The sequence below is a fragment of the Solenopsis invicta genome, chromosome 3 (assembly GCF_016802725.1).
Source record: "Solenopsis invicta isolate M01_SB chromosome 3, UNIL_Sinv_3.0, whole genome shotgun sequence".
Lineage (NCBI taxonomy): Eukaryota > Metazoa > Arthropoda > Insecta > Hymenoptera > Formicidae > Solenopsis > Solenopsis invicta.
The window spans coordinates 872,552-900,502 of record NC_052666.1 but is presented as its reverse complement, the minus strand read 5'-3'; the positions used below and the strand labels follow the sequence as shown (position 1 = coordinate 900,502).

Sequence of the window (27,951 nt, the reverse complement as noted above, 5' to 3'; positions counted from 1 at the left end):
TTGTTTTGAAAGTCTCTCATTTTATTTAAGCGTATTTTGTACAATTTATATTATTTATAAAAAACATCTTTATATTTAATTAGATAAAAGATGGGGATAATCATTCTTATTACTATTATAATAAAATGCATAATGCAAATTTATATTTACATAATATTAAGACATTACAAATAGATAGATAAATAAATATTGCATACAAAATATTTTTGTAAAAAATATATATTTTTCCTTGTCAAAGGAATAATTTTACGAGGTTTTAAATAGACAGTATTTCAAATCCTCTTCCATATACACAAATAAAATGGTCCCAGCTGTTAATACAATATTCACATTTGTAAGAATAGTAAAGCAAGAGAGAGAGAGAGAGAGAGAGAGAGAGAGAGAGAGAGAGAGAGAGAGAGAACATTACAATATTTAATGAATTTCTCAATTTACCTGCTAGCTAACTCCATTCCTTGTACATCCGTAACAGACGTAAGTACTTGATCTAAGATATTTACATGTACAACTCCGTTGGAACATAAATAATTGTGGGTAATAACTTGCTGATCCACTCCCACACTACATATTTTATTATTTTTCTTTATGAATCTCACACCTGTTGATATATATCTTTATAAATTCTTATAACGCTTATGGATTTTACAATTTTAATTAAAAAAAAAAAAGTATTAACTGACCAACAATTTGTGCAGAATGTGCGGATGGTGTGCTCCATTTAGATAATATTTCAGCTGACAATTTATTGCTTTCTGATATGTAAATTTGAAAATAGACGACACTAAGAAGATTGTCATCGCCACCAGTAACCAAGAGATATTCATCTTCATGTACATGCTCTAAATCGAAACAATTAATTCCCGACTGATGCAAGCTAAATTCTGCAAAAGGAATATCGTTGAAATTCACAATATTTTGATTTCCAGAATTTGCATCCTCATATATTTTCGAGATCGTGTCAGTAAAATCGAAAAAACGTAATTTTCCATCCGTATTCATAGTTAACACAATTACTTTGGATTTATGTGATAATATATGCATCTTCAAAATGCAACGATCTATGTATTTAGTAGATACTTTCAAGTATATGTTGTTAGGTACAATATCATATACAAGGAGTCTGTAAAAAATAAAAACAATTATTTCACAACTTTTATAAAATAACACATAGCGTTTGATGAAATAAAATTAAATTACCTTAAATATCCATCTGCACAAGCTATAAAGATTAATACATAATTTAGTTCCTTAAAAGGGTAATAAGCGTAAATATCCATGTAACGTGTTTCTGGTTCTGCGATATAAGATTGCTCAGCTTCCTGCCATGGTTTTTTACAATATTGATTTTGTTCATACAGCATATGAGAATTCACATCGGAACATGATATATCTAGATCTGATGAATATGGATCAGGTAGCACGATGTTTAGTCCCCAAATTTTCAACTGTGCTCTCCCTCCACCAGAAAAGACTAGATATTGAAACGCAGATCCAAGCAATTGAATAACACTTATGCATTTTATACCCGAAAGATGGCCATTAAAAACTCCTAAATTTTCAAAAGAATTCCACTTAAAATTTCTTCTCCTAAGATGGCTGATACGAAGAGTGCAGTCTTCACTACCGGATATGAAAATTTCTTCCTGATGGCATTTAATATATCTCAAGCAACATGTCTCTTTTATGTGAAAACCATTCTAAATATAAAAAAATCAAATTTAGAAAAGCTTGCATCCTTTAATTTTCAACAGATTAATTTTACATACCTGTAACATAGGGCGTGAAAGAAAAAGAGACAAAGACAAATCACATACATGAACCTGTCTATTTTTTATGTAAGCAAAACTTGCTTTTGAGCGCGATATTACACAGTCCCACGATCTATGACCGCCACCACAAGGGATTCTGACGACGATATTTTCATTCAACAAGTTATATATTATAAATTCCACCTGAAAACATAAAAAATATATTATTAAATATATACGTATATATATGTGTATATATATATATATATATATATATATATATATATATATATATACATATGTGTGTGTGTGTGTGTGTGTATATATATATATATATAAAATTCAATTTATACCTGTTTAAAACCAAATACAAAGAAAATCTCATCCTTTTTTGTCTCGCCTGCTCTTTCCATATTCACTTCCATCATATTGCTAATCCAGTCCATTGGCATTTTTTTTTTATGCAGTACCAACAAGGGTTCCGTATCCTCTTCACGTATTTGATAAAATCTCAACATTCCATCGCGTCCAGACGTTATCAAGTTTTTTCGAAATATGTGGAACGACTGGACTCCTATTTTACCATGGATTCTATAAAGTGTTTGAATAGGTTCTTCTATAACTACGTCAGAACAATAGCTTTGCCGTTTGTACACATGAATATTCCCAACTCTGTCTCCACATATTAACATTTGCGACGTTTTTGTAGGAGTATAGAATGTTATAGCGGCAGTTAACCAACGTTCTCGACTGGGAGGTAATCTGTATTTTTCTTTCACTCCTACACAAAATCTCAATGTCAAATATGTTCTAAAATACTATAATATAGTTGCATAAGTAATTACATACAATTGTAAGAGAAATTACTACCTAGTCCAAAAGAAAATAATTTCAAAAGACCATTTGCTCCACATGCTATAAATTCACAATTGTTTAACCACTGCAAAGATAAAATTTGTGAATTCATTATTTTGTCTTTCTGATACTGTTGTAAAGTCCCAAGAGATACTAAAAATACATTATCCATTATTTGATTTCCTTAAAAACTTGAGTGAAAACTATAATATCTTATTGTAACAAAATTTTTATTGTAATTAACATTCTCACCTTCGTATATTATTACATGTCCCTCTCTAGATGCAAGGGCAACAAAATGACGATTTAGAGACACTTGCATAATATAGTAGCTATCATTTGCTAAGTATATAGTATTTTTATGCACCATTTCATTATTGTAATGTAAGAGTGTTCCCAATTCAGTAAAGATTAAAATTGTGCCATCATGCAAATAGGAAATATATTTAGGAAAATTGCATCTATCATCGTCAGGTAGAAAAAGCGTTTCTAGGCTTTTGTAGTGTTCAAAGGGCTGCATATATACAGATCCATCACCTCCACCCACATATATCGTCATATTATCTTCAGACACATCAATACTCCATATAGGTGCTTTGTAGTAGGCTTTATTAAGTAAATTACCTGAGAGTGACCATGTGCATGCAAGAGAATCCTGTTGTATGAAATGGTAGATTAAAAAATACATGAAAGTAAATTGTAACTATGATACATAAATTTAAATCTTACTTCTCCAATTGTTAAAACGATGTCATTTCTAATTAAAGCTTTCCAAACTCTTGCTGTATGTATAAACATTGTTTTTATCGAGTCTATTTTTACTGTCTGCCAGTTTATGTCATTGCTCTCGGAATTTTCATGTTCCGTTACTTTCCAGAATTTAACACTTCTATCATCAGATGTGGAACAAATAAATCGCGAGGCTGGATCACAAACAACAGAGAAAATAACACCCTACAATGAATTTATATGGTAAGACTTTTATTTTTACAAATTTTATACTTTCTCTTCAATATAATTACTGAACCTTGTGTCCTGTTAAACGATGCAAAACTGGCATTCTCTTATTAAGATCATAGTGCCCATTGTCAATTTTCCATATTAAAATTTCTTGAAACACTGTTCCACTAAAAATGACTAAATTCTCTTGGCAAGTTCCTGATATAGAACCACCGTAGCTAAATATTAATTAAGAAAATTATATCAATTTAACGTTATCTTTATAAACAGTTAATTATCAAAAATTATTAAAGGATACAGTATACACGTTTCTTCGCAACGTATAATTTGAGAAGTTTTATTACATGTATCATATATAGATATATAATTATGGGCAAACAGAATTGCCAATTGCATTTGTTCCTTAAACGATATCCATTTCGTAGCAATTATCCAATCATTGAATTGATCAGTACTTTGTTTTCTAATCCTACACACATGTAACAAATATTATACATTATATACAAAAAGATCTAGATTTCAATAGCCAAATTGTGTTAATGTATTGCCCAATTGCCAAATTGTGTTAATGTATTGCGATTAAAAATAAGAAAAAAAATATTATATAAACATAGATCCATAATCCCAACAGATTTATAATTATACAACAATCTTTTTTATTCATACAATGTATTAGTATTTGGCTTTCTAAATATTCTACGTATATAAAACTATATATTTCTGTTGAACTTAAATATAATACCTTATGTCACATGCTATTTCTATATCGCAGATACATATAGATTTGGCGCCAAATACAGCCAATTTATTGTTTGCTCCTACTACAATGCCATGTATATTATTTGGATACAGACAATCCAATTTATCTTCAAATTTACAATGCTTATATATGTAGAGGGTGGATCCCATACCTATGGTAGAAGAATTTTATAAAACTTTCTGTAATTTATAATTTTACAATTTATCAAATTTATCTTGTGCTTCCGAGGCAATATTAGCCTTCAAAAATCCATGTTAATCTCTAATAAAATTATTTATATAATATTAACATAAATTATAGAAATCTTATAATTACATTAATATAAATTACGTAACTGTTGTAATTATTTGAAAGCAATTATACATTTGCGTAAACGGTTGTAAAGTATTATAAGGCACAGTTGTTTATCCATTTTTATTATGTAAATTAACTTAACGTCGGTGCTTCTTATTCATGGAACTAAAAAAAGAAAAGATAAAAAGGTAGTTAAACTGAGATTAAAACTAATTAGCGTTGGTAGAAATAGTCACCCAACTGCGCCTTACGATCATCATTTACGATTACGTTTACGCTGGTCGTGGAACGTGACTTTGGATCATAACTAACCTACGAGCACGACATCTCCTACGCATCGAATAGCAAGGACCTCCTTGCGTAACAACAACGATGCCATTTCGCATTATTTTAACGTAAAAAAAGCCCTTGATCTCGAGGTGCGTTAGCAATCACGATCGCCAGGCATCGAACCTCACCACGCTTCGTATCTTCGTGTATACATGTCACGTGTACTCGAGGCAGATAAAACATAGGTTATATTCGCGTGGCGTAACGGACGCGCTTGATGTAACATGGAGCATAATTTCGGAGTGGATTCTCCTGCAAATTATGTCGCGACATTGAAGGACGAGCTCGCCACCCGGGAGACCAGGCGAAGTCTACATTGGCGCACGACGTGATCGTCATCGTCGGCGACGATAAAACGAGATCTTTCGGCGAACGTCGCGAGCGAGCGAGCATGTGGGTGTTTGGTTATGGTTCTCTGATATGGAAAGCGGACTTTCCGTACGAAAAGAAGCTCGTTGGCCACATCAAGGGATACATCAGACGGTTCTATCAGAAAAGTACCGATCACAGAGGCGTGCCCAACAGGGTGACTATCTTTACCAAGGAGGGTGAGGAGAGAGTTCGTCTCGAGAGGCAGTTTTTATTCTAGCGATAGTTGTAGCTTCTCTCTCTCTCTCTCTCTCTCTCTCTCTCTCTCTCTCTCTCTCTCTCTTATTTGAACAATGATATCAATTTAGAACAATCTCTGTTGCCTCGAGAACAATGCATTTTGCAAGATTTAATTGTGCATCAACTGCATCTTTTTCTTTTGTAGCCTGGACGCGTGGTGACGTTGCTCGCCGCCACTAATCCTGACGATGAAGTATGGGGACTTGCCTACAAGATATCCTCTGAGAATATAGAGAACGTGGTGAATCATTTGGATTTCCGAGAGAAGGGTGGCTACATAAAAAAAACCGTCCTCTTCTATCCCTGTGATTTCTCAAAGTCTGTGCAAACTGGCTCAAATGCCATCGTGTCTTTGAACGAGCCCTCGAGGACAAGCTTCTCAACGGCGTCACTGTCAACCGTTGCGGATGAAGCGCCTTTCTACCTCACTATCTACATAGGTGAAGAAGATAATCCGAATTTCGCCGGTTTGGAGAGTATAGACACCATTGCGAAACACATACTTGTTTCACGTGGTGTCAGCGGTTCTAACGTGGAATATCTCTATAAACTGGCGTCTGCAATGCGTACGATAGCACCTGGCGTGCAGGACGAGCATCTGTTTGCCTTAGAAAGAGCCGTAAAAGAATTGGAAGAAGAGAAAGAGGAGTCGCTGGATCAATTTTCATAAAATGTATTGCTATAACAAAATATGGCCAATTGTATCCATCACAGTCCATCCGGCTATTTGAATAGTTTGTAGTCAATCTGATTTTCTCTTTCTCTCTTTAGAGAGATTTCGATTAAGATTAGGTAGCAAATTATAATAATTTTGTGATGAAATTTAAAGATTTCGTTCAAGAAATGTTAAGATTGACACCCAACTGTTGATGCAATTGACCAAGAAATAAAAAAGACGAAACTTTTTGCATTGTCTAAAACAATAATAGAAAAAAATGATAATATTCCCGTACAGTTGTAGGCATTTCTAAACAATGAAATATATCGTATTTATTAAATAAATTATATTTTCGCATAAAGTAGCTATAATTTTTATTAATAATCGCTTGAAACTTTCAGTTTCACGAGTTCAGTCAGACGATATTAACGAAAGTTTGTGATAAAATCATAAATTGCATAATTCTGTTACAATTTATTCATTTTTATAATTCTTATATATTTACAATAATTTGCTGCTGTTGCTTTTTTTTTTTTTAATGGTTCTATAAAAAATAGTCCCATTGGTTGAGATTTATGTTTCATGAAAACGCATGCTATCGGCAACCAATCGGAGCGAGTGTGACCTGGTGAATTTGTCGCGCATGCGCAAAATTCACTTTTTGTTGTGCGCGAACGGAATTCGCGCACGCGAGATATTACGAGCGCGAAAATCTCGACAGCAACTCTTCACAAAGAAACGGAAAAGAGCGGGCGAGAGGATAATATTATTTAATACTGAAATTGGCGTAATTTTCAGAAACTATTGGAAGAAAGCCAGTATTCAACGGTATTGATTTTTTTTGCTCGAATAAGACATTGCGCCCGATACGCATGCGCGAAACTTCCTACCCGGCTAGCAACAACGCGCCAATCCGGATGAGATACTGGAAAGATTCAAACTTGAACGTGTGCAACGTACGTTTGACTTTGTCGTTGGCTCTGCTGTGAGATGTTTGCTCTGTCCGTCCTGTCCCGTCTTCAAGGATTTTTGTGATCAACCTGGGTCTCGAGCGTACGGGCCGAAAGCAACGGCAAGGATCGCAGGGAGAGGAAACGCACACGAGTTCTTGACGAGTAATTTGCGTGACGGGAGTCGTAAAAAACGCACATAAATGGTCCCATGTAAGTACGTTGCACTTGCCTTTCCTTCGATCCTACAACAATAATGTTGGATCTGCGACCTAACTCATTCGTATTATGAGTAATAAAATAAAAGAACTGTTTAACCGTAAATGTTGATAAATATTTTTCTTGCTATTAAAAACCTGCCGTTGTTTTTATTCAATTATTTACAAGAGATGAGCAAGTTTAAGCAAGTTGCACTATTCAAGATTTGCAATTTTATTCTTCTGATATCTTTTATGTAAGGAATTTCTTAGATTTATTCCTCTGATATCTTTTATGTAAGGAATTTCTTAGATTCATCATTGACAATGATTTGAAGCTATTAGTCTGATGTAAATATGACATCAAATATTATGTATTTTGACGAGTGTAAAGATTGGTATTGTGCTTCTTGGATTAGTAAAGTATACAAAATTTATTGCTAGTATTGAAAATCTATGATTTATATTAAGTATATTAAAGATTTTTAGTATAGGCAATATATATCAGAATGCAGGCAAAGATTTAAAATTTTACATATGTAAATAAGATTGAAGTGTCACATTGAAATAATTGTCAAGTTTTAATGCTCTAATATAATTATTTAATAACAGATCTTGTTTGCATTTACTTATCAAATTTGTGTACCATCATAGCTTGAGAATGATTAAAATTTAAAGTTATAATTTCGAAATGAAGGCATATAAGTTATGTTTAATTTGATATCTTAAAATAAATTTTGATATAAATTGCGGAGTCGTTTGACACTTGATGTTTTTGTTATTTTCAATGCTGAAGACATCTTTGTAATTTAAGATATCAAATTTTTATGTTGCAGATTATTAATTACTACTGAGTGACATAGCGATTGTTTTTATTTTTATGACCTGATACATATATAATTTTGTATACACTAACAATGGAGGATCACTTTGATGTCTGCGCACCTCAATATGTAGATTTCATTACGACCTGCAGCCCAGCAAGGATACCAGATTTCTTTGAACAAATGCATGACATGCATGAACCCTTAGAGAAATTTACTTCCATAAATACAGAGAATGCTCAGCTTGAAAATGAAACTGATGACATAAAGGCACAGGCAGAGTTGGATGTTGTGAAAAGTACTCCTGTCAAAGTAATCTCCCCTAAATGTCGTAATAATAAGGAAGTAGTAGAAGAGACCACTTACGAAGAGGTCATCAGCGATGCGATGAAGAAACTTGAACTTTGTAAAAAACCATTTAAAACTCGAGAAGCACTTAACAAAACTGTTACCCAGGAGCCAGTCGTTTTCAAGACACCTAATATGTCTAAAATTGCTAAATCCTCCAGATCTGTTGGGTGTCGCAGTGTGCCGAATAAATGTGTTCCACATCAACAAAATTTACCAAGATCCACAAAGGTTAACAGAAACATTTGTACTCAGAACAATGACACGTCTGCAAACATGAAACGACCATTGGTTAATCAAGCTCTGTTTAAGCAAGATAAAAATGAATCCAAGAACAATACTTTCAAGGGACCAAATAATGTAGTAGATAATTCTCAAGCTAAAGAGCAAAATAAGCAGGAAAATGAGGAATATAATGAGAAGAATAATGAGGAACATGTAAAAGATGCTAAAAAATGTAACAAAATAGACAATAATGAACACAATGTGGAAGTTGAAGAGTTAAAAGATGAACCAGAAGAATCGACGGATAATAAGAAAATTAAGAAAGAGAACGATCAGGATGATGTGGATGCTACAGTTGAAGACAAAAAAGATAATCGACAGTCTTCAAATAAGCACACAGTTCTTACTTGGTGCAATCACAGACCAAGTTTGCAAAAACGTAGACTGTCAGGTAGCAAGAAATACGTCAGTCTGGCGGAGGCGGTATCGCGCTTCCAAAATGACACGCCCGAGCGTTTTCGCACTAGGAGTAAGGCGAACATGACAATGCCGCTTAACATGTCAAAGTTGATGCAAAATCGTTTGAAACCAACGATACCGATTTCGCCGGCGCTTATCTCAAAGAACAGGGCGCGTCCTGTTACCGTGCTGAGCCAGGAAGAGCGTGAAAAACTGGAAATTGAGGAAATGAAGAAGTATCAGATAAAGGCCAATCCGATACCACCTAACGTGCTGCGAGGATCGCGGAAGACGATCGGTTTCGTAAGGAAATCGATGGCAGTAGCGCATAAGCCTGTGACAAAATCTAATGAAAATGTTTCTATCACAAATTCGATTCAACCCAAAAATCCGCCACCACATCGCGATAAAGTGTTACCCGATTCAAAGAACATGGTCACGAAGGTATTGGTGACCGATCCTGCAGGTATTATTGTAAAACGGGAGGAAATAACATTCCTTGGTGTGCCGAATAATAACGGCATTACGAAAAACGTGACACGTATCGTGCCATTCAGCTTTGAGGCGCGTAACAAGGATATGCAAATAAAAAAGGAGCAACGATTGAAGTGTCTGCAAGAGGCCAATGAGGCGAAACCAGAATTCCATGCCAGACCAGTGCCAAATTTCTCGAAGCCACCGACGCCGCCGGCCAAACAGCAGCAGCAGCAGCAACAGCAGAATAAGAATAAGAAAATACTTCTACCATGTCCATTCAGCTTTGATAATCGGGACAAGAAAGTGTTTGAAAAAAAGGAGCAGTTGGTAAAGCAGGTGCTCGAAGAAGATAAACGAGCGCGCGTATTTCGCGCAAATCCAGCGCCGATTTTCAAACCCGTAATGGTTCGTGGTAGATCTAAAGAGCATCTTTTGACGAAGGACAAGAATACGAAGAACGAACGAGCTGAAGATCAGGAGAACAGAGAGCCGAACATTGATTCTTCTAAAACACAGAGCGAGAATAAAGAAAAAACAAAAAACACTATTGATAAACAGAAAGCACCATTAAAAGCCTATCCATTGACATTGAATACTGATAAACGGGCGAAAGAACGATACGAATTTAACGAGAAACTGAGACGTAAGGAAATGGAGGAGGAGGCAAAGCGTCAAGAAGCAGAAAAACAGAGACTCGAATCCGAGAAAATGATGCAGACGAAACTGCGCAAGCTTGCGGAGGTGAAAGCCAAACCGATGCCAATATACAAATCCCCGATGGTTGTCAAAGCAACGAAACCGCTGACCGATCCGCAGAGTCCTGCATTTGCAAGTAAACTCAGATCAAAGCAAACATGAATATGACGCATTAAAACGTGAACATTTATTAGAATATTTTGCTTCAAAATTATATATAATATCGTAACTCGCCTTGTATATTTTATATAAAGTTATAACACACTATAATGTTATATGAATAAAAAGATCTAGTTTAGATTTAATGGTAATTTTCTTAATGGTACAAGTGCTTTCCTACATGCGATAGTTTTTATCTTAAATAGAAAAATAATACTATAACCGTTTGTTTATTCGTTGAATATCGTTATTTTATTCTATTTCGATTCAAACCAATCTAAGCTTAAAACTTGTAATATTTAAAAAAATAGTCTTTAAAAAATAATTAACAGTTCTCTATAATTTCATCATTGTACACTATAATCATTTGTTAATATCAGCTTGTACATACATATGTACATTCATATATATAATTTCATTACAGATGTATTTGAATATACTTCCAACTAATATTAGATATATCCATCGTATCTCGTGCTGTACAGAATCGTCATATTTTTAACATGATGGGAAGAACAGTTTTAGTTTTTGAGATCTTTACGTTATTGATTTTAACATAAAGAAAATGTCAAATTTTAATCGTGCAATACAACCTTGTCTTCAATTTACTGTCAATGCAAAATTTGCTATTTATATAATCAACAATGCGAATATTTTATGAAAATACATCTTAATATTTATCATTTTGCAACATAAATTCTTCTAAATGTCCAATGCTTTTACAAAGTTATATATAAAAGAATAAAATAACATGAAAATTTTGTGTGTTAAAGAGAAAATATATAACATTAATCAGTAAAACGCAATCAAATTATTCGATGTTTCTGCGCACGATAGATATTATCTTAATTATCAGTTTTTTTTATAAATAATAGCAAATTACATATCGCAAATCGTATAGAATGTGATTTCGATGGATTTATAAATAATATTATTTTGCAAGTAATAACTTAGCAACATGTACGTACTTACATCACGTATAATTAAAATTTACAAATATTACGTTGCTAAAACCTTGCATACATAAATAAACATTTCAATTTCAAACAGAAAAGACGCTGTGCATCATATACACTAGATCATTTAACATGATCATTAAAAAATTTTTATCACGTTTGGTCACTTAATGCAAATGATAACGGCAATGTACACGAGTGACACCACTACGCAACGATTCTATTTAGTCGTGTGAACTTTCGAGTACTCCAGTTTCTGTATTTTGTTCGTTCGCGCACTATACCAACTGCTCTGTACTGGTGGCACTGAGATCGAGTAAACGCCATGCAGCCTTGGGATTGAGTTCCGTTCGATCACGACACATTACCCAGACATAATTGACGCGCATCACTTTCTGGGGATCTCCCTCGATCACCTCGTTCTTCGAATTTCTCACGCACATGATTTGCTGAGATTGAAAGCTAATTATTAGAACCGGTCCCTGTTCCATCATCTTGCCCATCACTAGATCCACATTATCAATATCTGTAATCGATATTCTTTCTTTACTTTTTACAATTTTTAAACAGCATTGTACAATTTTATGACGAATTTTATGTAAATACGTACCTAAAATTTTACTATCTGAATAATGACCTAACTTTTTTACTTCTTTGTGCGGTTGTGCGATTATGTTGTAAGGTCCTTCGTGGCACCAATCCTTCAGGATCTCAAGGTTGCCTCTGATCATCGCCTCGAGAATATTCGGGATGAAGTCGGTCTCACAATCCTTCAAGAATTGTATTTTACTAAAAGCAGGATCCAGTTTACAGATCTCGGTAAGCGTCTCCGATAGCTCGGTCTTTTGAAACAGTCCGCCTATAATGTCCGAAACTTTATCCGTAAGCAATCTGGAAGCGCGTAGTACGGCATTATCTGATTCGTCGTATTTTATCTTCCAATCCATTATCTTATTTACGTATGGATTATTATCCTTTAAAAGAACATCCGATATCGTTAAATAGAGGCATTTATTAAAGTACATCAAATATTGTTTATTTATACGTTATATGCAATTTATTATATCGTATAATAGGTACCTTAAAATTTTGCCAAGCATTGGAAAACATGTAATCCTTGTGCATTTCCAGATGTTTCGACTTTTCATCAGGCATAATTTCTCTAGGCTCTATTGGCACTTCTTTTCTCTTTCTTAGCTTTTTAGGTGGAACGTAAACTTTGCCTGCATCAAGCAATAATGAAATTTAAACTTGCTTTTTACTCCCTGTCTATTCAGCCAAATCTATCTACCTAGAATTCCATGTTGATCAAGTTCATTCCGTACGGCCTCCGCGGTATCCGATATCGTTTGAAATGCTCCCGTCTTACCAAGTGCTTGGCTCTTTTCGGAAATCGTCTCTGCTGCACCTTTAGCCGATTTCGTAATTTCCTCGCCTAATTGACCAACACGTTTACCTAATTCAGACTTGCTTGCTTCCTCAATAACTTCTTGCACCTTTTAAATATAAACTTACATAGTTATATATGCATAAAACTACTGTATATACAACTTGACGTTGTGATATATACCTTTTCTTTAACCGTATCCAGTTTTTCTTTTATCACTTCTGAACCTTTGCTAGCTTCAGATTCAACAGCTTGAAATTTTTCTCGTGCTGATTTCAACGCCTCCGATTGCTCAAATTTCTGAGTTTCTTCTCTGAACTTTTTCAACGTTTCCTTCATTTCCTTGTTCTTCTGCATCTCCTGTTTGATGTTTTCGACAAATTGAGACAGAAAGCTTGGCCGCCGTGCTGGGTTTGAATACAGTCGAAACTATAAAAATATAGTTACTTATTATCACTGTGGTTTCTTTCCAGGACAAGGAACTTACCGACTGCATTTGCACACTGAGCGATTCCACCGACGTCGATGGAAGCGTAGACGACAGCACACGTTCCCTCGAGCCATCTCTCAAGCTCCTCGCTGATCGCACCAATCTCGCAGCTCCCTTTAAATTCCTTCTGCATGACGCCACGTTCTGCAACTATTGCAACATCAATTACAACCCATATTTTTAATCATTTGGATAACGCTCGTTATTCGTGCATCTTATTGACGATCAAGTGGACGCAAATTTTTTTATAGATATTATTCAACGTTTCATGCCTAATGATAAATCTCATCACAAAAAACGTGCGTCATTCAATATATACATCTCATTAATAATGATTCATTAGTCATAAATGTAGTTAATCAGTTTTTTTTCGCAAGCAAAGAAAATTTCGCAGGCAGATTACTGTAAATCGCAAGCAATTATCGCGAAATCGTGCAAACGAGCTTCATGAATGGAAAGTCTTAGAGGAAAAAATAACCTTCACGTTCATGGCAAAAACACCGGTCTTTGCGAACGAAATTGTGAATTTACGCGTGATTATCGAATGACGTATGCGGGACGTTTTGCTTGCGGAATCAAGTTATCGAGGAACACCGGTTTAGTTAGTAATTCAACTTATTTACCATTTTACGAAAGATTTATCTGCAATTTCGTCAAAAAGTCCTCGTGAATGCGCCGTGCGCCGTGTATGACGAAACCAGAGAAATAAAACGAATCGCACGGTGGCAGCCTCTACAGCCAAAAACGTCAAGCTTCAGAAGTTAGGTTAGAGTTACACCTGCGTTGGCCGCACTGTTTTCTCTAGAACGGTGCCGCCAAAAAAAGTAACCAGGTTATTTCGAACAAATTTTATGAGCCGGTCTTAACCTAAAAATTGGCCGCTTAAATTTTATATGAGTTTATCAATTGCAAAACTGATCAATTTCAAGTTAGTTTGTTAATTATTTTGAACAAAAAATTAATAATTAATTGAAAGTATTATATTTTTTATAAATAACTATAAATTTACAGAAAACGTGGACAGGGAAAATAAAATAGTGCGATCATCAGTGTCAAGTTTTGCAGTTTGCGCGATTCATAAATTTATAATCCGTCGATTTTTTTAAAGTTAATCGGGATTCGTGAGATTAATCATAATTCGTTAATTATTCTCTATTCCAGTTTACTAATACAGATAAAATTTGAAATTGTTTAGCGACAAAAATCTTGCTTCGAATGGCAATGTCTAACGTTAATTGAATCGATTCGATCTTACAGAAATTATAAAAGAATTTTTAATTTTCTGAAAACGTTTCAATAGAATGGCAAAAGCTGTATGGAAGCATGAACACGTGGAAAGATAAGGCGATGAGTTCTCTACTTCATCAAATTGATCGATCACATTGCAACTGTTTGCACAAATGCAACTTTTTTTTACATATATAGCAGAGTTGCATTTGCGCATAATATGCAACATTGATTAATCGATGAATTAAAAAACTCGCCTATAGAGGGAACGCGAAACGCAATTCGACGTGGCGGTATAATGGGCAGGTAGATAGATAGATAGATAGAAAGATAGACAAGATGAGGAAAGAATGACAGAGAGGTAATCGAGGGGCTGAGGGGGTGAGGAAGAGGTGAGAAAGGACAGAGGAGAAACCGTCGGTACTTTGTCGAGGAGGAGCGCTCTCGTGGTGAGAAGAGAATCCGCGCCGCGCGTCGGAATCGGTGCACACGGTGGAGCGAGAGGAGAGGACGAAAGAGAGAAAGGAGAGGAAAAGCTTCGCGCACAGTCTCGTCGCTCGGCGCGAGGAGGGAGAGTGGAACGAGGGGAAACGACGAATCGTGCGACGATGGCGAAACAGTAGCGGCGGCGAAATAGCGTTCGCGTCGTGTACACATACAGTACGCGGTACAGTGCGTGTACCGTGCGAGAGTATACACCGAGCGACGACACGCCGAAAGTCAGGTCAGTCGGGCCGCACGGAGGAGCAGGTTGCCGTGTGTGTGTTGCGCTTCCGTGGGGTTTTTCGCGCGCCCGTGAGAAGGACAGGGTGAACGGAGTGCGAACAGAGAGGTGAAGGACAGAGTGCGAACGGAGAGGAGCAGGACAGAGCACGAGCGCGTCCCCGTCGCCGAGCGGGAAGCGTCGTCTCGCCGCTACCGCTGTCGTCGTCGGTCGTTGTTGCCGCTGTGTCGTGATCGTGTTGTGCTCGTTGTCTCGTCATCCTTGGTGCCGAGAAGCAGCGGGTTCGCTGGAGAATGGCGTCGGACGAGGAGGTGGACGAGAATTACGCAGGTGAGAGAAAGAGCGAAAGAGATGTGTGAAGCGAGCGAGCGAGCGAGCGAGAAAGAGAGAGAGAGAGAGAGAAAGAGACAAGGGACTAGACGAACGACACCGGAGCGATCACCGCGTGGAGCGATCCCGAGTGCAGCGCGGGACGCGCGCTTTTCACGTCAATGGCTGCCATGTCAATCGCGCGGCGGCTCTCGTGTCGGCGCCGACGACGATGATGACAATGACGAGGACGCCGATGCCGTCGCGCCGGTTTCAGCCGGCTGCCCCGCGGCGTCTCTAACCTTCGATTGTCAACCGACGCCGGTGTAAACTGCAACAAAGCTTTCCGTCGCGCACGCCAAAGATAGAGAGGTTACCCCCTTTCGCGAAAGGTGGCAAGTGACATCGAGATTAGGAGAGCACATGGTGCGCGTTTTGTCTCTCTCTCTGTCTATCTGTCCGTCTGTCTCTCTCTCTCTCTTCCTCCGTGCGTGCTCCGAGCTCCGATACTTTCGATTTGTCTTTCGTGATGTTTACTTTATATCAGCGCATTCCAGCGCTCGTCAGAGACAGTGGGAAATCGGGAATTTCGTTCGAGGCTTTCGGGAAGAGAGGGGAGGGGGCACGCGTTTCTCGATAATCCTGCAATGAACGAGTATAATCTTCGGTCCCAGAATCATCGTGAACGTTTTTATCCTGGTCAGCTCCTCTCCCGGCACGCGGAGCTTGATTCCCATCGCGGCATACTCGGCGAAAAACGCTCTCGTCGTAACCGGAATTACAATTATTCATAGATGAGTCACGGAACATTGGCAGTTACAAAAATCGCGAGCGCAGCCATGGTTGTCGATTTGCAAATCTAACATGGTTGCAAGAAGGCGCTCGTGCACTCGCGGTAATGACCGACTCGGCGGCGACGGCGGTGGCGGCTCCTGTGCTCCGTCCTCCTCCAATCTCCGCGATCTCGCGACAGAGACGCTCGTTAAGGTCGTCGACGGGGCACCGCGCGAATCGCTCGCGTTGAAAGGAGCGAGATCGACGCCTCCTCCCTCTCTCTCTGTTTCTCTCACTCGCTCCGCCGGGTTCCGCGGCGACGAACGATTCCCAATCGACGAGGCATAATTGCATTTGCGCCATGTTACGATGCGTCCGCGCAAAAGAAGGAAAAAAAAACCGAGTTATGGATCCGCGTTTCACGTACGCCCGTCGCGTCGCTGTATGCGGCGCGTGCACGCACGCACGCAGGTGAACACGCACACGCGCGAGTCGGCGTTAGCCGGCGTCTAACCTCCACCACCACTACCACCACTACCACCACCACCACCACCGCCGCCGTCGCTGCCGCCGCGGTGTCCCGCGAAAAGTTTGCCCGCGAGTGAACGGATCCTACGTCCTTCGGTAGGTAGAATCGTAGGCTGCCGACGGAAATTAAGCGCGCCGATGTCGCGCGCGAATACGCGCGTGCGCAAATGCACACGCGCGCACACGTATAAACGCGCGCGCGCGAGCGACCGACCGCGTGCATGTGTGTGTGGCCGCGCGCGCGTACGCGCGCCCGTATGTCAAATGTACGTAGCGTACGTATGGCCCTATTAAAGAAAATGGCGGATGTACCCTCGCGATGAGCAACTCGCGGAACGTTGATTAGTTCAAAAATTCGTCCTTCGCGTTCGCGAGGAAGCGAGTCCTTCCCGGTGCCGTCGTCGCCGTCGCCGCGGCTACCGCTGCCGCCGAAAGTGTATCTCGCGCACGCCTCTCTCTCACCTTTACATCGATATACCTTTCCGAGATTCTCGCTCGCGGCTCGCGCCCCGCGCCCGTCGTGTATACATTATTAAGGATACACCGCCGCGCACCGTGTTGCGAAGCGCGATTGATTCGGCCGTTGTCGCGTGCCGCTGCGAGTCTTCGGTCTCTCTTCAGTGACGAATTGAAACGCGAGTCGAATTCGAGTTCAGCTTCATCTCGCTATTATTTAATTCGTTTCTCTCAGATTATCACTCGAAATTCGGCCGGAAAGTTGTCGGCTTGGACGACTCGTTCGAAAAGCTTGGACAGTGATTCGTAAGGTACAAAAAGTGTTGGATTTATATGAGTGTTTGATGTAATAAACATTGCTGCGTTTGCAAGAAAGAAATTTTGCCGCTGCTCTGTGGCAACAGAGGTCTTTCATGAAGGAAAAATAAGAGGAAGTCATTGCGCCATTCTGCTTTCATTATTGCTCTTACAAGGAAAACCAGTTTAAGGAATGACTTCCTTTTTTTTATCTTTGCAAAATATTTGCACAGATGCAAATACAATAGAAAATAGCGATATTAATTGCTACGATGGAAGGAAGAGAATTTACAGTTGCACATTGGATATTTAAATCTCTTTTTTTTAGGAGAGGATGACATGGACGAGACAGGAGGACAGATATCAAATGTTGGCCAGCAAGTAGATGGGTCGTCTGATGCTGAAGAATCTCAAAGACTAGTGAGTTACACGCTCTACAGCATTGTTAATAAGTCGATAATGTTATAATTTATAACTATGAGTTATAATACCATTTCTTATTTTTGTGACATCTTGATAATGACTTGAATATTTGATGTCTAAAATTTTAAAGAAAATGAAAATTTATAGGAAGAAGATGATGATTACGAGCCTGAAGAGCGAAAAAAGAAGAAGGGCAAGAAGCGAAAAGCACGCAGTGAAGATAAAAAGGGAAAGAAAAAGAAGAAAAAGAAAAAATCTGATTCTGGAGATGTAAGGAAACACTATTGCGTAATATATGTTTGCTTGTTACTCAAGTTAAAACTGTACATTTACTCAGCTGAATATTTTATATGAAACTTTAGGAAAGTGATTTCGGTGGTGGTGAAGCGGCTGCTGGTGACGCGGCTGGCGAGGATAGCGACTATGCAGTCAACAAAAAAAGCAGAAAATCGTCGTCCAGAAAATCTTCTAGCCATAACACGCCGACTACTCAAAGCCAGGAACCTACAACAGGCATGCCCACCATTGAAGAAGTATGCAATACATTTGGCTTAACAGACGTACAAATTGAATATTCCGACGCTGATTTCCAAAACTTAACGACGTACAAGCTGTTTCAACAACACGTCAGACCACTCTTAGCAAAAGAAAATCCAAAAGTGAGTCTTTATGTTTCGATAGTTTTGTACATGCAATATGATCGTTTATCAGCTAATATTATATTTACTTAAATAATTTCTGTTTTTAAATGATTAGGTTCCAATGTCAAAACTTATGATGTTGGTGGCAGCCAAGTGGCGCGATTTCTCTGAATTAAATCCACATACGCAACCAGACGCGGATGTTTCGTCCACAAATGTGGATGATGATAGTAGAAACGCTAGAACAAATCGAAGTGGTGCTATGCAAGAAGCCGAAGATGAGGAGGAAGACGATGAGGATAGTGACAGAAAGAGAAAATCGCGAGGTTCGAGAGCAAAGAAAGGGAAAAAGGCGTCGAAAGTACCAACACTTAAGATTAAGCTTGGGAAACGTAAACGGGGAAGTTCGGTATGTACGACGCTGTTTCCTTTTCTAATCATTTTCTATGTGGACTAGATTTTTACTTAAATCTTTTAAATTATTTAGGATGAAGAAGCGGAAGGGAGTGCCGCTGGTTCTGCACCGGATTCAGACGTAGAATTTGAGCAAATGTTGGCTGATGCGGAAGAAACTCCTGGTACTGAGGGTAACAAGGGCAACGTTGAAGAGAGTGGGGTAGAACCACCAGCTGAACCACCAGTTCGCAGAAAGGCGAAAACTAAAATCGGCAACAAGACCAAGAAAAAGAAGAAGACAAAAACGACTTCTAAATTCCCGGATGGAGAGGAAGGTCTCCAGGTAGAGTTAAGCAGCATTTGCTTATGCGTTCATTGTTGTTTTAAACATGCTTGCGATCATTGATTGTCATGTAATTCTCATACTAAAAGCTTGAAGATTTATTTATAATTTGCTAGTCGACGCATGTCTAATCATTATGCTTGTTAATTATTATAGTTGCAATTATTTTTATAATTTCTAAAAATTTTAAATATTTACACAAATCTTTCTATATAAGGCCATCTTCTCGATAATTAGTTACGTAACAAATTTTAACTTCAGTTAAACAAAGATCATAATATGTGTTTAATATATGCAAAATTTAAAGATTGGCAATAAAAACGTGTTACGTATCTGCAAGTGGAAATTTAGAAAACTTCAAGAACGCATATGCTACGTTGTCTGACTCTGCCTCAATATAATTATAAACTTTTCTTCTTTTTGCAATGTTTAAAGCTGCATAACATCTTATGCAACATGCTTTAAATTGTGCTTAATTATGTCCTAATTTCGTTCATACATCTTTCATCATGTAAATTATTTTATCTTGATTAAAATAGAATAATTATTTTCTGGGTTTTTTTTTTTTGTTCTCTATAGACTGACCATCAGGATTATTGTGAAGTGTGTCAGCAAGGTGGCGAGATTATATTGTGCGACACATGTCCCAGGGCATACCATTTAGTATGCTTAGAACCCGAAATGGAAGAGACGCCCGAAGGGAAGTGGAGCTGTGCTCATTGTGAAGGAGAAGGTATTACAGGTACCCATATGTCCTCCCATACCACTCTGATTCTCCTTCCTTTCTAAAACGAATCTTTGGATATCGTTGTGAGCGACAATTTATAATTTTATTTGTATTGTTAGGCGCAGCAGAAGACGACGACGAACATATGGAATTCTGTAGAGTGTGCAAGGATGGCGGAGAATTATTATGCTGCGATAGTTGTACAAGCGCGTATCACACGCATTGTCTGAATCCTCCTCTATCGGAGATTCCTGATGGCGATTGGAAATGTCCTAGATGCTCTTGTCCACCATTAAGAGGAAGAGGTATTTCATTATTTTTATAATACGTTTCCTTAGTAATTTTATATTGTACTGTATTTTACCACTGTATGCAGTATTAAACGCATTAGACATTTAAGATTGCCCAGAAATATTAATTTATCTTAATATTTAAATTTATACTTTTTTTAGTGGCAAAAATATTAACTTGGAGATGGAAAGAGTGTACAGACACTCCATCCGAGGAACCTTCCACGAGTAAGGCTGCACCTAAGCAAAGAAAAATGCGTGAATTCTTTGTTAAGTGGGCAGATATGTCTTATTGGCATTGCGATTGGATAACAGAATTACAACTTGATGTTTTTCATCCTCTTATGTACAGGTAGATATCTTTTCAGCAATGATATTATTTGCGTAATTATATCTATATACATATACTATGCTTATGTATATGATTTTTATGTAATTAGGAATTATTATCGTAAATATGATATGGATGAACCACCAAAGTTGGAAGAACCACTGGATGAAAGTGATACTCGTGTGAAGCGTTTGAAAGAGCATAGTGGTGCTGCTGAGAGGGATGAGTACAATTTGGAGGAACGTTTCTATCGTTATGGTGTACGCCCAGAATGGCTGGTGGTTCACAGGGTGATTAATCATCGATTGCAAAGAGATGGCAGGGCGACATATCTTGTAAAGTGGAGAGAACTCGGTTACGATCAGGCGACGTGGGAAGACGAGCACGAAGATATCCCCGGTTTGAAACAGGCTGTAGAATATTACTTAGATCTCAGAGCCGCAAACTGTTGCGATGTCAGTTCGTCGCGCAAAGGGAAAAAAGGTGAGAGATATGCTCGATTCAATTTCGTTATTCTCGTAAAGTGCCTCGTACTTTTATAAAAGAAATGGAATGCAATTCAGGTAAAGGCAAGAAATCAAAAACGCGCGAGTTAATTGATGACGAAGAGAGGACTCCTAAACGATACACGCCACCGCCGGATAAACCTACGACGGATCTCAAAAAGAAATACGAAAGACAGCCAGATTATTTGGATCAGACCGGAATGCAATTGCATCATTATCAATTGGAGGTAAGTTTTAAGAGATTAAAATTATATTTTTTCGAGTTTTTATAGTTTTGTGGTACATTATACAATTTTATAACTTATAGGGTTTAAATTGGTTGAGATACTCGTGGGGTCAGGGAATAGATACAATTTTAGCCGATGAAATGGGTTTGGGAAAAACCATTCAAACTATAACATTCTTATATTCCTTGTACAAAGAAGGCCATTGCAAAGGGCCCTTTTTGGTCTCTGTTCCCTTGTCTACTATCATCAATTGGGAACGTGAATTCGAGACTTGGGCACCTGACTTTTATTGTGTTACTTATGTGGGTTAGTATCTTCTTTTTTATGAATATCTTTGACATGTAGTTAGAAGTGATATATTTTAATGGTAAAATATTCCGTTTTTATTTATGTTTTTAGGTGACAAAGATAGCCGTATCGTGATTCGCGAAAACGAATTGTCATTTGAAGAAGGTGCCGTGCGTAGCGGACGCGCCTCCAAAATCCGATCATCTCTGATTAAGTTTAACGTCTTGCTTACGAGTTACGAGCTTATCTCGATAGATTCAGCATGTTTAGGTTCCATTGATTGGGCCGTTTTAGTTGTGGACGAAGCTCACAGATTGAAATCGAATCAATCGAAATTCTTTAGATTACTAGCCTCGTACAATATTGCATATAAACTTTTGCTAACTGGTACCCCACTACAAAATAATTTGGAGGAACTGTTCCACTTATTGAATTTCTTATGTCGCGACAAATTCAATGATCTGGCAGCGTTCCAAAACGAATTCGCGGATATTTCAAAGGAAGACCAAGTTAAGAAACTGCACGAAATGCTTGGTCCGCATATGTTGAGGAGATTAAAAGCTGATGTATTGAAGGTTGGTAATTCTGTATAATTATATTACTACAACACATGAAATTTTACAATTCAGACTATTTATTAAATGTTTTAGTAAAAGATATCTGTAAACAATCATATATTTTAATCAGTGTTATATTAATATTATAACAATATATATATATTTTTTTATAGAACATGCCTAGCAAATCTGAATTTATTGTGCGTGTCGAATTATCGCCGATGCAGAAGAAATATTACAAATACATATTAACAAGGAACTTTGAAGCTCTTAATCCAAAGGGAGGTGGTCAGCAAGTATCGTTGTTAAATATAATGATGGATCTCAAGAAATGCTGTAATCACCCGTACTTGTTCCCCGCTGCATCGCAAGAAGCACCGACCGGACCAAACGGAAGTTACGAGACATCAGCTCTAATTAAAGCAGCAGGCAAATTAGTTTTATTGAGTAAGATGCTGAAAAAACTTCGAGATGACGGACATCGAGTTCTTATATTCTCTCAAATGACTAAGATGTTAGATATCCTCGAAGATTATTTGGAGGGTGAAGGTTACAAATACGAAAGAATAGACGGTAATATAACGGGAGCGCAACGTCAAGAAGCTATCGATAGATTTAACGCTCCTGGCAAGTATTGTTCAAGTCTATATACGTATTTTTATTTTGTAAGATTATATTTTTTTCTATTTTTAAATAAGAACTTTGAAAATAAGCTAGATAGATTTTTATTTTTAAATTCACTATTATAATTTGTGATAAAACATAGAAAAGAATAAATTATTTATCTACTTTTTTAATCAAAAATTTATTTTACAGGTGCACAGCAATTCGTCTTCTTACTTTCTACGCGCGCTGGTGGTTTAGGTATCAACTTAGCAACGGCAGATACTGTGATCATTTACGATTCCGATTGGAATCCACACAACGACATTCAAGCATTCAGTAGAGCTCATAGGATAGGCCAGGCTAACAAAGTTATGATCTACCGATTTGTCACACGTAATTCTGTAGAAGAAAGAGTTACGCAAGTAGCTAAGCGCAAGATGATGCTCACTCACTTGGTTGTGAGACCAGGCATGGGCGGCAAAGGCGCCAACTTTAGTAAACAGGAGCTTGATGATATTTTACGTTTTGGTAAGCTTTATGAACGCTATTAATAAACTAATAATGAAATATCTATTGCTGCTAAATAATACATGTTCAACAATCATGTATCTTTGTATAATAAATTTAATGAGATAAATTTATTTTCAGGTACGGAGGAATTATTTAAGGAAGAAGAGGGCAAGGAAGACGAAGCTATACATTACGACGACAAGGCTGTCGCTGAATTACTGGACAGAAGTAAGGAGGGCATTGAGCAGAAGGAGAATTGGGCTAACGAGTACTTAAGTTCCTTCAAGGTTGCCTCGTATGTAACAAAGGAAGGTGAAACAGAGGAAGAAGCAGATACGGAGATAATTAAGCAGGAAGCGGAGAATACAGATCCAGCGTATTGGATCAAACTGCTTAGACATCATTACGAACAGCAGCAGGAAGATATCGCTAGAACACTTGGAAAAGGTACATTTGCATTGATACATGATACATGTTAAAGCAATATATTCAAACTTCTATTAATGTTCATACACATATTTTCATGCATATCTAATTAATTGTAGGAAAACGAGTAAGGAAACAAGTTAATTACACGGATGGTGGTGTAACCGGTGACCAAGGGGCAAGAGATGACCAGCCATGGCAAGAAAATTTGTCAGATTATAATAGTGACTTTAGCGCACCTAGTGACGACGACAAGGAGGATGATGACTTCGATGAGAAGGGTGACGGAGACTTATTGTCTCGCAGAAGCAGACGAAGATTGGAGCGACGCGACGAGAAAGATAGACCTTTGCCACCTCTACTTGCCAGAGTAAATGGAAATATTGAGGTTGGTATTAAAAATATAATATTTTATGTATATATGTTATTTTTGTGAATTTTCAAATTTTAAACTTGAGAATAATTACGACCCAGTAAAATGCTATAGTAAAATAATTTTTATTTAATATGAGTTGTCTGTATGAATTACAATACTCTTGCATGCTTTGCGTTCTTTCTGTTACATTTATATTTTTTACAGGTATTAGGTTTTAATGCTAGACAACGGAAGGCATTCCTCAATGCAATTATGCGTTATGGAATGCCGCCTCAAGACGCATTTAATTCTCAATGGTAAGTCATTTTTTAAGATTATCGTGTTTGTATAAATCTATATTTATATAATATAAAAAATTGAACAAGATGAAAATACACATGTATGTGTGTATGTATGTATGTATTTTAATCTTGTTTAATTTTTTTTTATATTTGAAGCAAGAATTTATTTTTAGTTGATGTCAGCTTTATAGCATTGCGACTAGAAATTATTTCGCTATTTTTACACGACCTATACATAACATGCATTTTTTTATTAAAACTATTTAGGTTGGTGCGAGATCTGCGCGGCAAGTCCGAGAAGAATTTTAAAGCCTATGTTTCTCTCTTTATGCGACACCTCTGCGAACCAGGCGCTGACAATGCTGAAACATTTGCTGATGGTGTTCCACGAGAAGGTCTTAGTCGGCAACATGTATTAACGAGAATCGGTGTCATGTCATTGATTAGGAAGAAGGTAAAAATTGTTAAATTATATTGAATTTCTATCTTTTTACTTTGTTATAGAGCAAGAATATTTGAAAAATATTTTTGATATTACAGGTGCAGGAATTTGAACACATTAACGGCTATTATTCAATGCCGGAAATGATACGCAAACCAGTAGAGCCCGTTAAGGTTGGAGAGGGAGTTGGAGATGCAGCAACAGGTACTAGTAGCACTAGTGCTACTCCAGCTACTTCGAATGCCCCCAGTCCTAGCCCTGCTGCTACACCAACTCCTACTTCTACCTCTGGTGCGGCTAACGAGACTAATAAAACGAATTCTGATTCATCTGAAGTCAAGGAATGCAAGGATGAACCAAAGGATAAAGAGGTTAGTATCAGTTAATTTTATTGCAAAAGTATCGTTTATTTACTTAACTAAATATGAAGCTTACCAAAGTTGTACTTCTTATAAATATATCAACAGGTAATTATTATTGTGGGTTTTTTTTTTTTAGAGTGGTGATGCGAAAGACTCAAAGGAAGACGTGAAGAGTTCTAAAGAGGAAGAGGAAGCGAGTTCTGAGAAAGACAAGGAAAAGGAGGAATCTAAAAAAGAAGAGAAAGATACTGAAATGGAGATCGCAGAAAAGGAAAAGGACAAATCCGATGTAAAAGACGAGAAAGTTGTAGCAAAACATGACGAAAAAGCGGAGAATAGTGAGATAAAGAAATCCGAACCAGAAGAAGATGTTGTTATTGTGAAAGATGACGAAGAAGAAGTTGAAAAGCGAGAAGTACGTACATACACGTGCGAAATTGTAAAAGAGTTTGTGTCTTGTCAATTCAACTTACACTGCTTTCTTTTCTAGGAGAAAGATAACAAAGAAAAAGATGTCAAAGACTCTGAAGAAGTAATTAAGCCTAAGCGTAAATTCATGTTTAACATAGCCGACGGTGGTTTCACAGAATTACACACGCTTTGGCTGAATGAAGAAAAGGCTGCAGTGCCGGGGCGCGAATATGATATCTGGCATCGCCGACACGATTATTGGCTCTTGGCTGGTATTGTCACGCATGGTTATGGACGCTGGCAGGACATTCAAAATGATATTCGGTAATAAAAACTTTCCTTTATAGATAGTCCTTGATAATAGTTGGTTACCTTGGAGTGCTTAATATCTTAGAGTTACAGCAAATACAAGATGCGTATTCCTGTAAATTGCTAAATGAAAATTCTAGTTTCAAGATCATGAAGTGGTCATTAATTATTATTACTTAAAAATTCTCTTATTTTTATTTATACTAAATTATCATGTTTATTACAGGTTTGCGATTATCAACGAACCATTTAAGATGGATATGGGGAAAGGCAACTTTTTGGAGATAAAGAACAAGTTCTTGGCCAGGCGTTTTAAACTTTTAGAACAAGCTTTGGTAATCGAAGAACAATTAAGGCGAGCTGCCTACTTGAATCTCACGCAGGATCCTAATCATCCTGCTATGAGTCTTAATGCACGATTTGCCGAGGTTGAATGTCTTGCTGAATCCCATCAACATCTTAGTAAAGAGAGTCTCGCCGGTAATAAACCGGCGAATGCTGTATTACATAAGGTCGGTTCAACTAAATCCAAACATTATTATATTAATAATAATATTAATTTATTATTATTAATAATAATAATAAAATAAATTTCCCCGATGCAATGATAATCTAAATGTGTTTGTGTTCTTTTCTATAGGTGTTAAATCAATTGGAAGAGTTGTTGTCTGATATGAAATCAGACGTGAGTCGTTTGCCAGCAACTTTGGCCCGTATCCCACCAGTCGCTCAGAGACTTCAGATGTCAGAAAGGTCGATATTGAGTCGTCTGGCGGCTACTGCGCCCGGTGGTACTAGTTCGCAGACTGGACAGGCTGCATTACTAGCTCAACAATTTCCGGCTGGTTTCTCTGGAGGACAATTGCCGGCTTCATTCGCGGGTGCTGTTAATTTCGGGAATTTTAGACCACAATACTCAGTTCCGGGGCAACCACCGCAAGGTTTTACAGGTTCGTGAGAAAATAATGTGTGTGAGAGAGAGAGAGAGAGGGGGGGGAGTAATTGTCGCAGTCTAATAATATTGTTAATTATTTTATTAAGTTTTGAAATGTAACAAGATATTATTTTTTTTACAGCATGAATATAAGTTGGAACACAGTGGCTCAAACAAGAACTCAAAATAGCGCAAATTGAACTGTCTCGCGAGAATCGTTTGCGCTGTAACATTATTTTTCGTAAATTGCAGTTTTTAGCTGAATTTTTCTAGAAAAAGGATAAGAAGAGATTTCCAGGTGAAAACGTAATATTTTACAAATCGAGTTGCATTACTTCTGTATTTATTACGTGTATATTCGGCATCTAGGTTCAAGATTTTACATTCTCTGTATTTATATATGCGTTCTTTATAAGTAACGGCATAGATTATTTTCGTAAGTTTTTTTTAAGGATTTGATTTACATCCTTTTATCTCTTAATGTATTGCACGTAGTAAAATGAGTACATTATTTACTTAAGTCTATTTAAGACCTTTTAGTTTATAATGTCGAGTTTCTCCATACATCATCACTTTTAAGGTGCTCTACTTTACAATCTATTACTTGTAATTTATTCACGAAATTTGCGACAATAGGTTACGCGCAAGCGGTAAACTTTTAGAATATCCACGATACTTTAAGGCCTGCGGTTCATTTCGAATTGTATGTTCACTATGGTGAACAACGGCAATCACTTTATGCGTCAAGACTGACATTCGGACAATGTAGCTAAGAAACTCTTACTGCATAATGCACTTATCGTAATGCATGGGTTGTAGAGTTCCAGGACAAGGATTTTTTCGTATACTTATCTGTTATTTTTCATTT

The 27,951-nt window shown here is 37.5% G+C and overlaps 5 protein-coding genes across 10 annotated transcripts; 3 read left to right on the top strand and 2 right to left on the bottom strand.

Annotated features, from left to right (window-relative positions):
* Positions 1–6: 6 nt before the first annotated feature.
* Positions 7–5,160, bottom strand: LOC105208243 (WD repeat-containing protein 6). 5 transcript variants are annotated; one of them, XM_039447377.1, is made up of 14 exons: positions 4,869–4,997; positions 4,658–4,782; positions 4,306–4,474; positions 3,862–4,032; positions 3,631–3,781; positions 3,333–3,557; positions 2,856–3,258; positions 2,619–2,756; positions 2,102–2,529; positions 1,767–1,952; positions 1,198–1,697; positions 681–1,120; positions 436–598; positions 257–311 (listed from the first exon to the last, which is right to left on the bottom strand). In XM_039447377.1, the coding sequence occupies exons 2-14, from the start codon at positions 4,686–4,688 to the stop codon at positions 257–259; spliced, it is 3,060 nt and encodes a 1,019-aa protein (XP_039303311.1). In that variant the 5' UTR covers positions 4,689–4,782; positions 4,869–4,997. The 5 variants fall into 5 exon arrangements, with proteins under 5 accessions (XP_025993882.1, XP_039303311.1, XP_039303313.1 ...); XM_039447379.1 differs by having other exon boundaries at positions 4,659–4,782; positions 4,854–4,871; XM_026138097.2 differs by lacking the exon at positions 4,658–4,782 and having other exon boundaries at positions 7–311; positions 4,930–5,160.
* LOC105208239 (putative glutathione-specific gamma-glutamylcyclotransferase 2) lies at positions 5,129–6,575 on the top strand. The gene is made up of 2 exons (XM_011178038.3): positions 5,129–5,473; positions 5,702–6,575. The coding sequence occupies exons 1-2, from the start codon at positions 5,339–5,341 to the stop codon at positions 6,224–6,226; spliced, it is 660 nt and encodes a 219-aa protein (XP_011176340.1). The 5' UTR covers positions 5,129–5,338; the 3' UTR covers positions 6,227–6,575.
* Positions 6,576–6,837: 262 nt separating this feature from the next.
* Positions 6,838–10,701, top strand: LOC105208240 (targeting protein for Xklp2 homolog). The gene is made up of 2 exons (XM_011178040.3): positions 6,838–7,377; positions 8,198–10,701. Exon 2 carries the CDS (start codon positions 8,279–8,281, stop codon positions 10,550–10,552), a length of 2,274 nt encoding a protein of 757 aa, XP_011176342.1. The 5' UTR covers positions 6,838–7,377; positions 8,198–8,278; the 3' UTR covers positions 10,553–10,701.
* A 167-nt stretch (positions 10,702–10,868) lies between these two features.
* On the bottom strand, positions 10,869–14,301 carry LOC105208241 (mitochondrial import inner membrane translocase subunit TIM44). Its single transcript, XM_011178041.3, has 7 exons — positions 14,006–14,301; positions 13,380–13,532; positions 13,076–13,321; positions 12,797–13,001; positions 12,586–12,728; positions 12,116–12,479; positions 10,869–12,031 (listed from the first exon to the last, which is right to left on the bottom strand). The coding sequence occupies exons 1-7, from the start codon at positions 14,006–14,008 to the stop codon at positions 11,784–11,786; spliced, it is 1,362 nt and encodes a 453-aa protein (XP_011176343.1). The 5' UTR covers positions 14,009–14,301; the 3' UTR covers positions 10,869–11,783.
* A 629-nt stretch (positions 14,302–14,930) lies between these two features.
* LOC105208242 (chromodomain-helicase-DNA-binding protein Mi-2 homolog) lies at positions 14,931–27,107 on the top strand. 2 transcript variants are annotated; one of them, XM_011178044.3, is made up of 24 exons: positions 14,931–15,663; positions 18,026–18,117; positions 18,268–18,390; positions 18,483–18,779; positions 18,877–19,170; positions 19,249–19,500; positions 20,080–20,233; positions 20,347–20,532; positions 20,680–20,869; positions 20,958–21,331; positions 21,412–21,581; positions 21,662–21,887; positions 21,981–22,444; positions 22,600–23,053; positions 23,243–23,560; positions 23,681–23,989; positions 24,088–24,356; positions 24,549–24,640; positions 24,893–25,079; positions 25,166–25,438; positions 25,566–25,844; positions 25,920–26,164; positions 26,376–26,661; positions 26,790–27,107. In XM_011178044.3, exons 1-24 carry the CDS (start codon positions 15,627–15,629, stop codon positions 27,105–27,107), a joined length of 5,889 nt encoding a protein of 1,962 aa, XP_011176346.1. In that variant the 5' UTR covers positions 14,931–15,626. The 2 variants fall into 2 exon arrangements, with proteins under 2 accessions (XP_011176346.1, XP_011176344.1); XM_011178042.3 differs by having other exon boundaries at positions 15,627–15,663; positions 20,080–20,242.
* Positions 27,108–27,951: the final 844 nt, after the last annotated feature.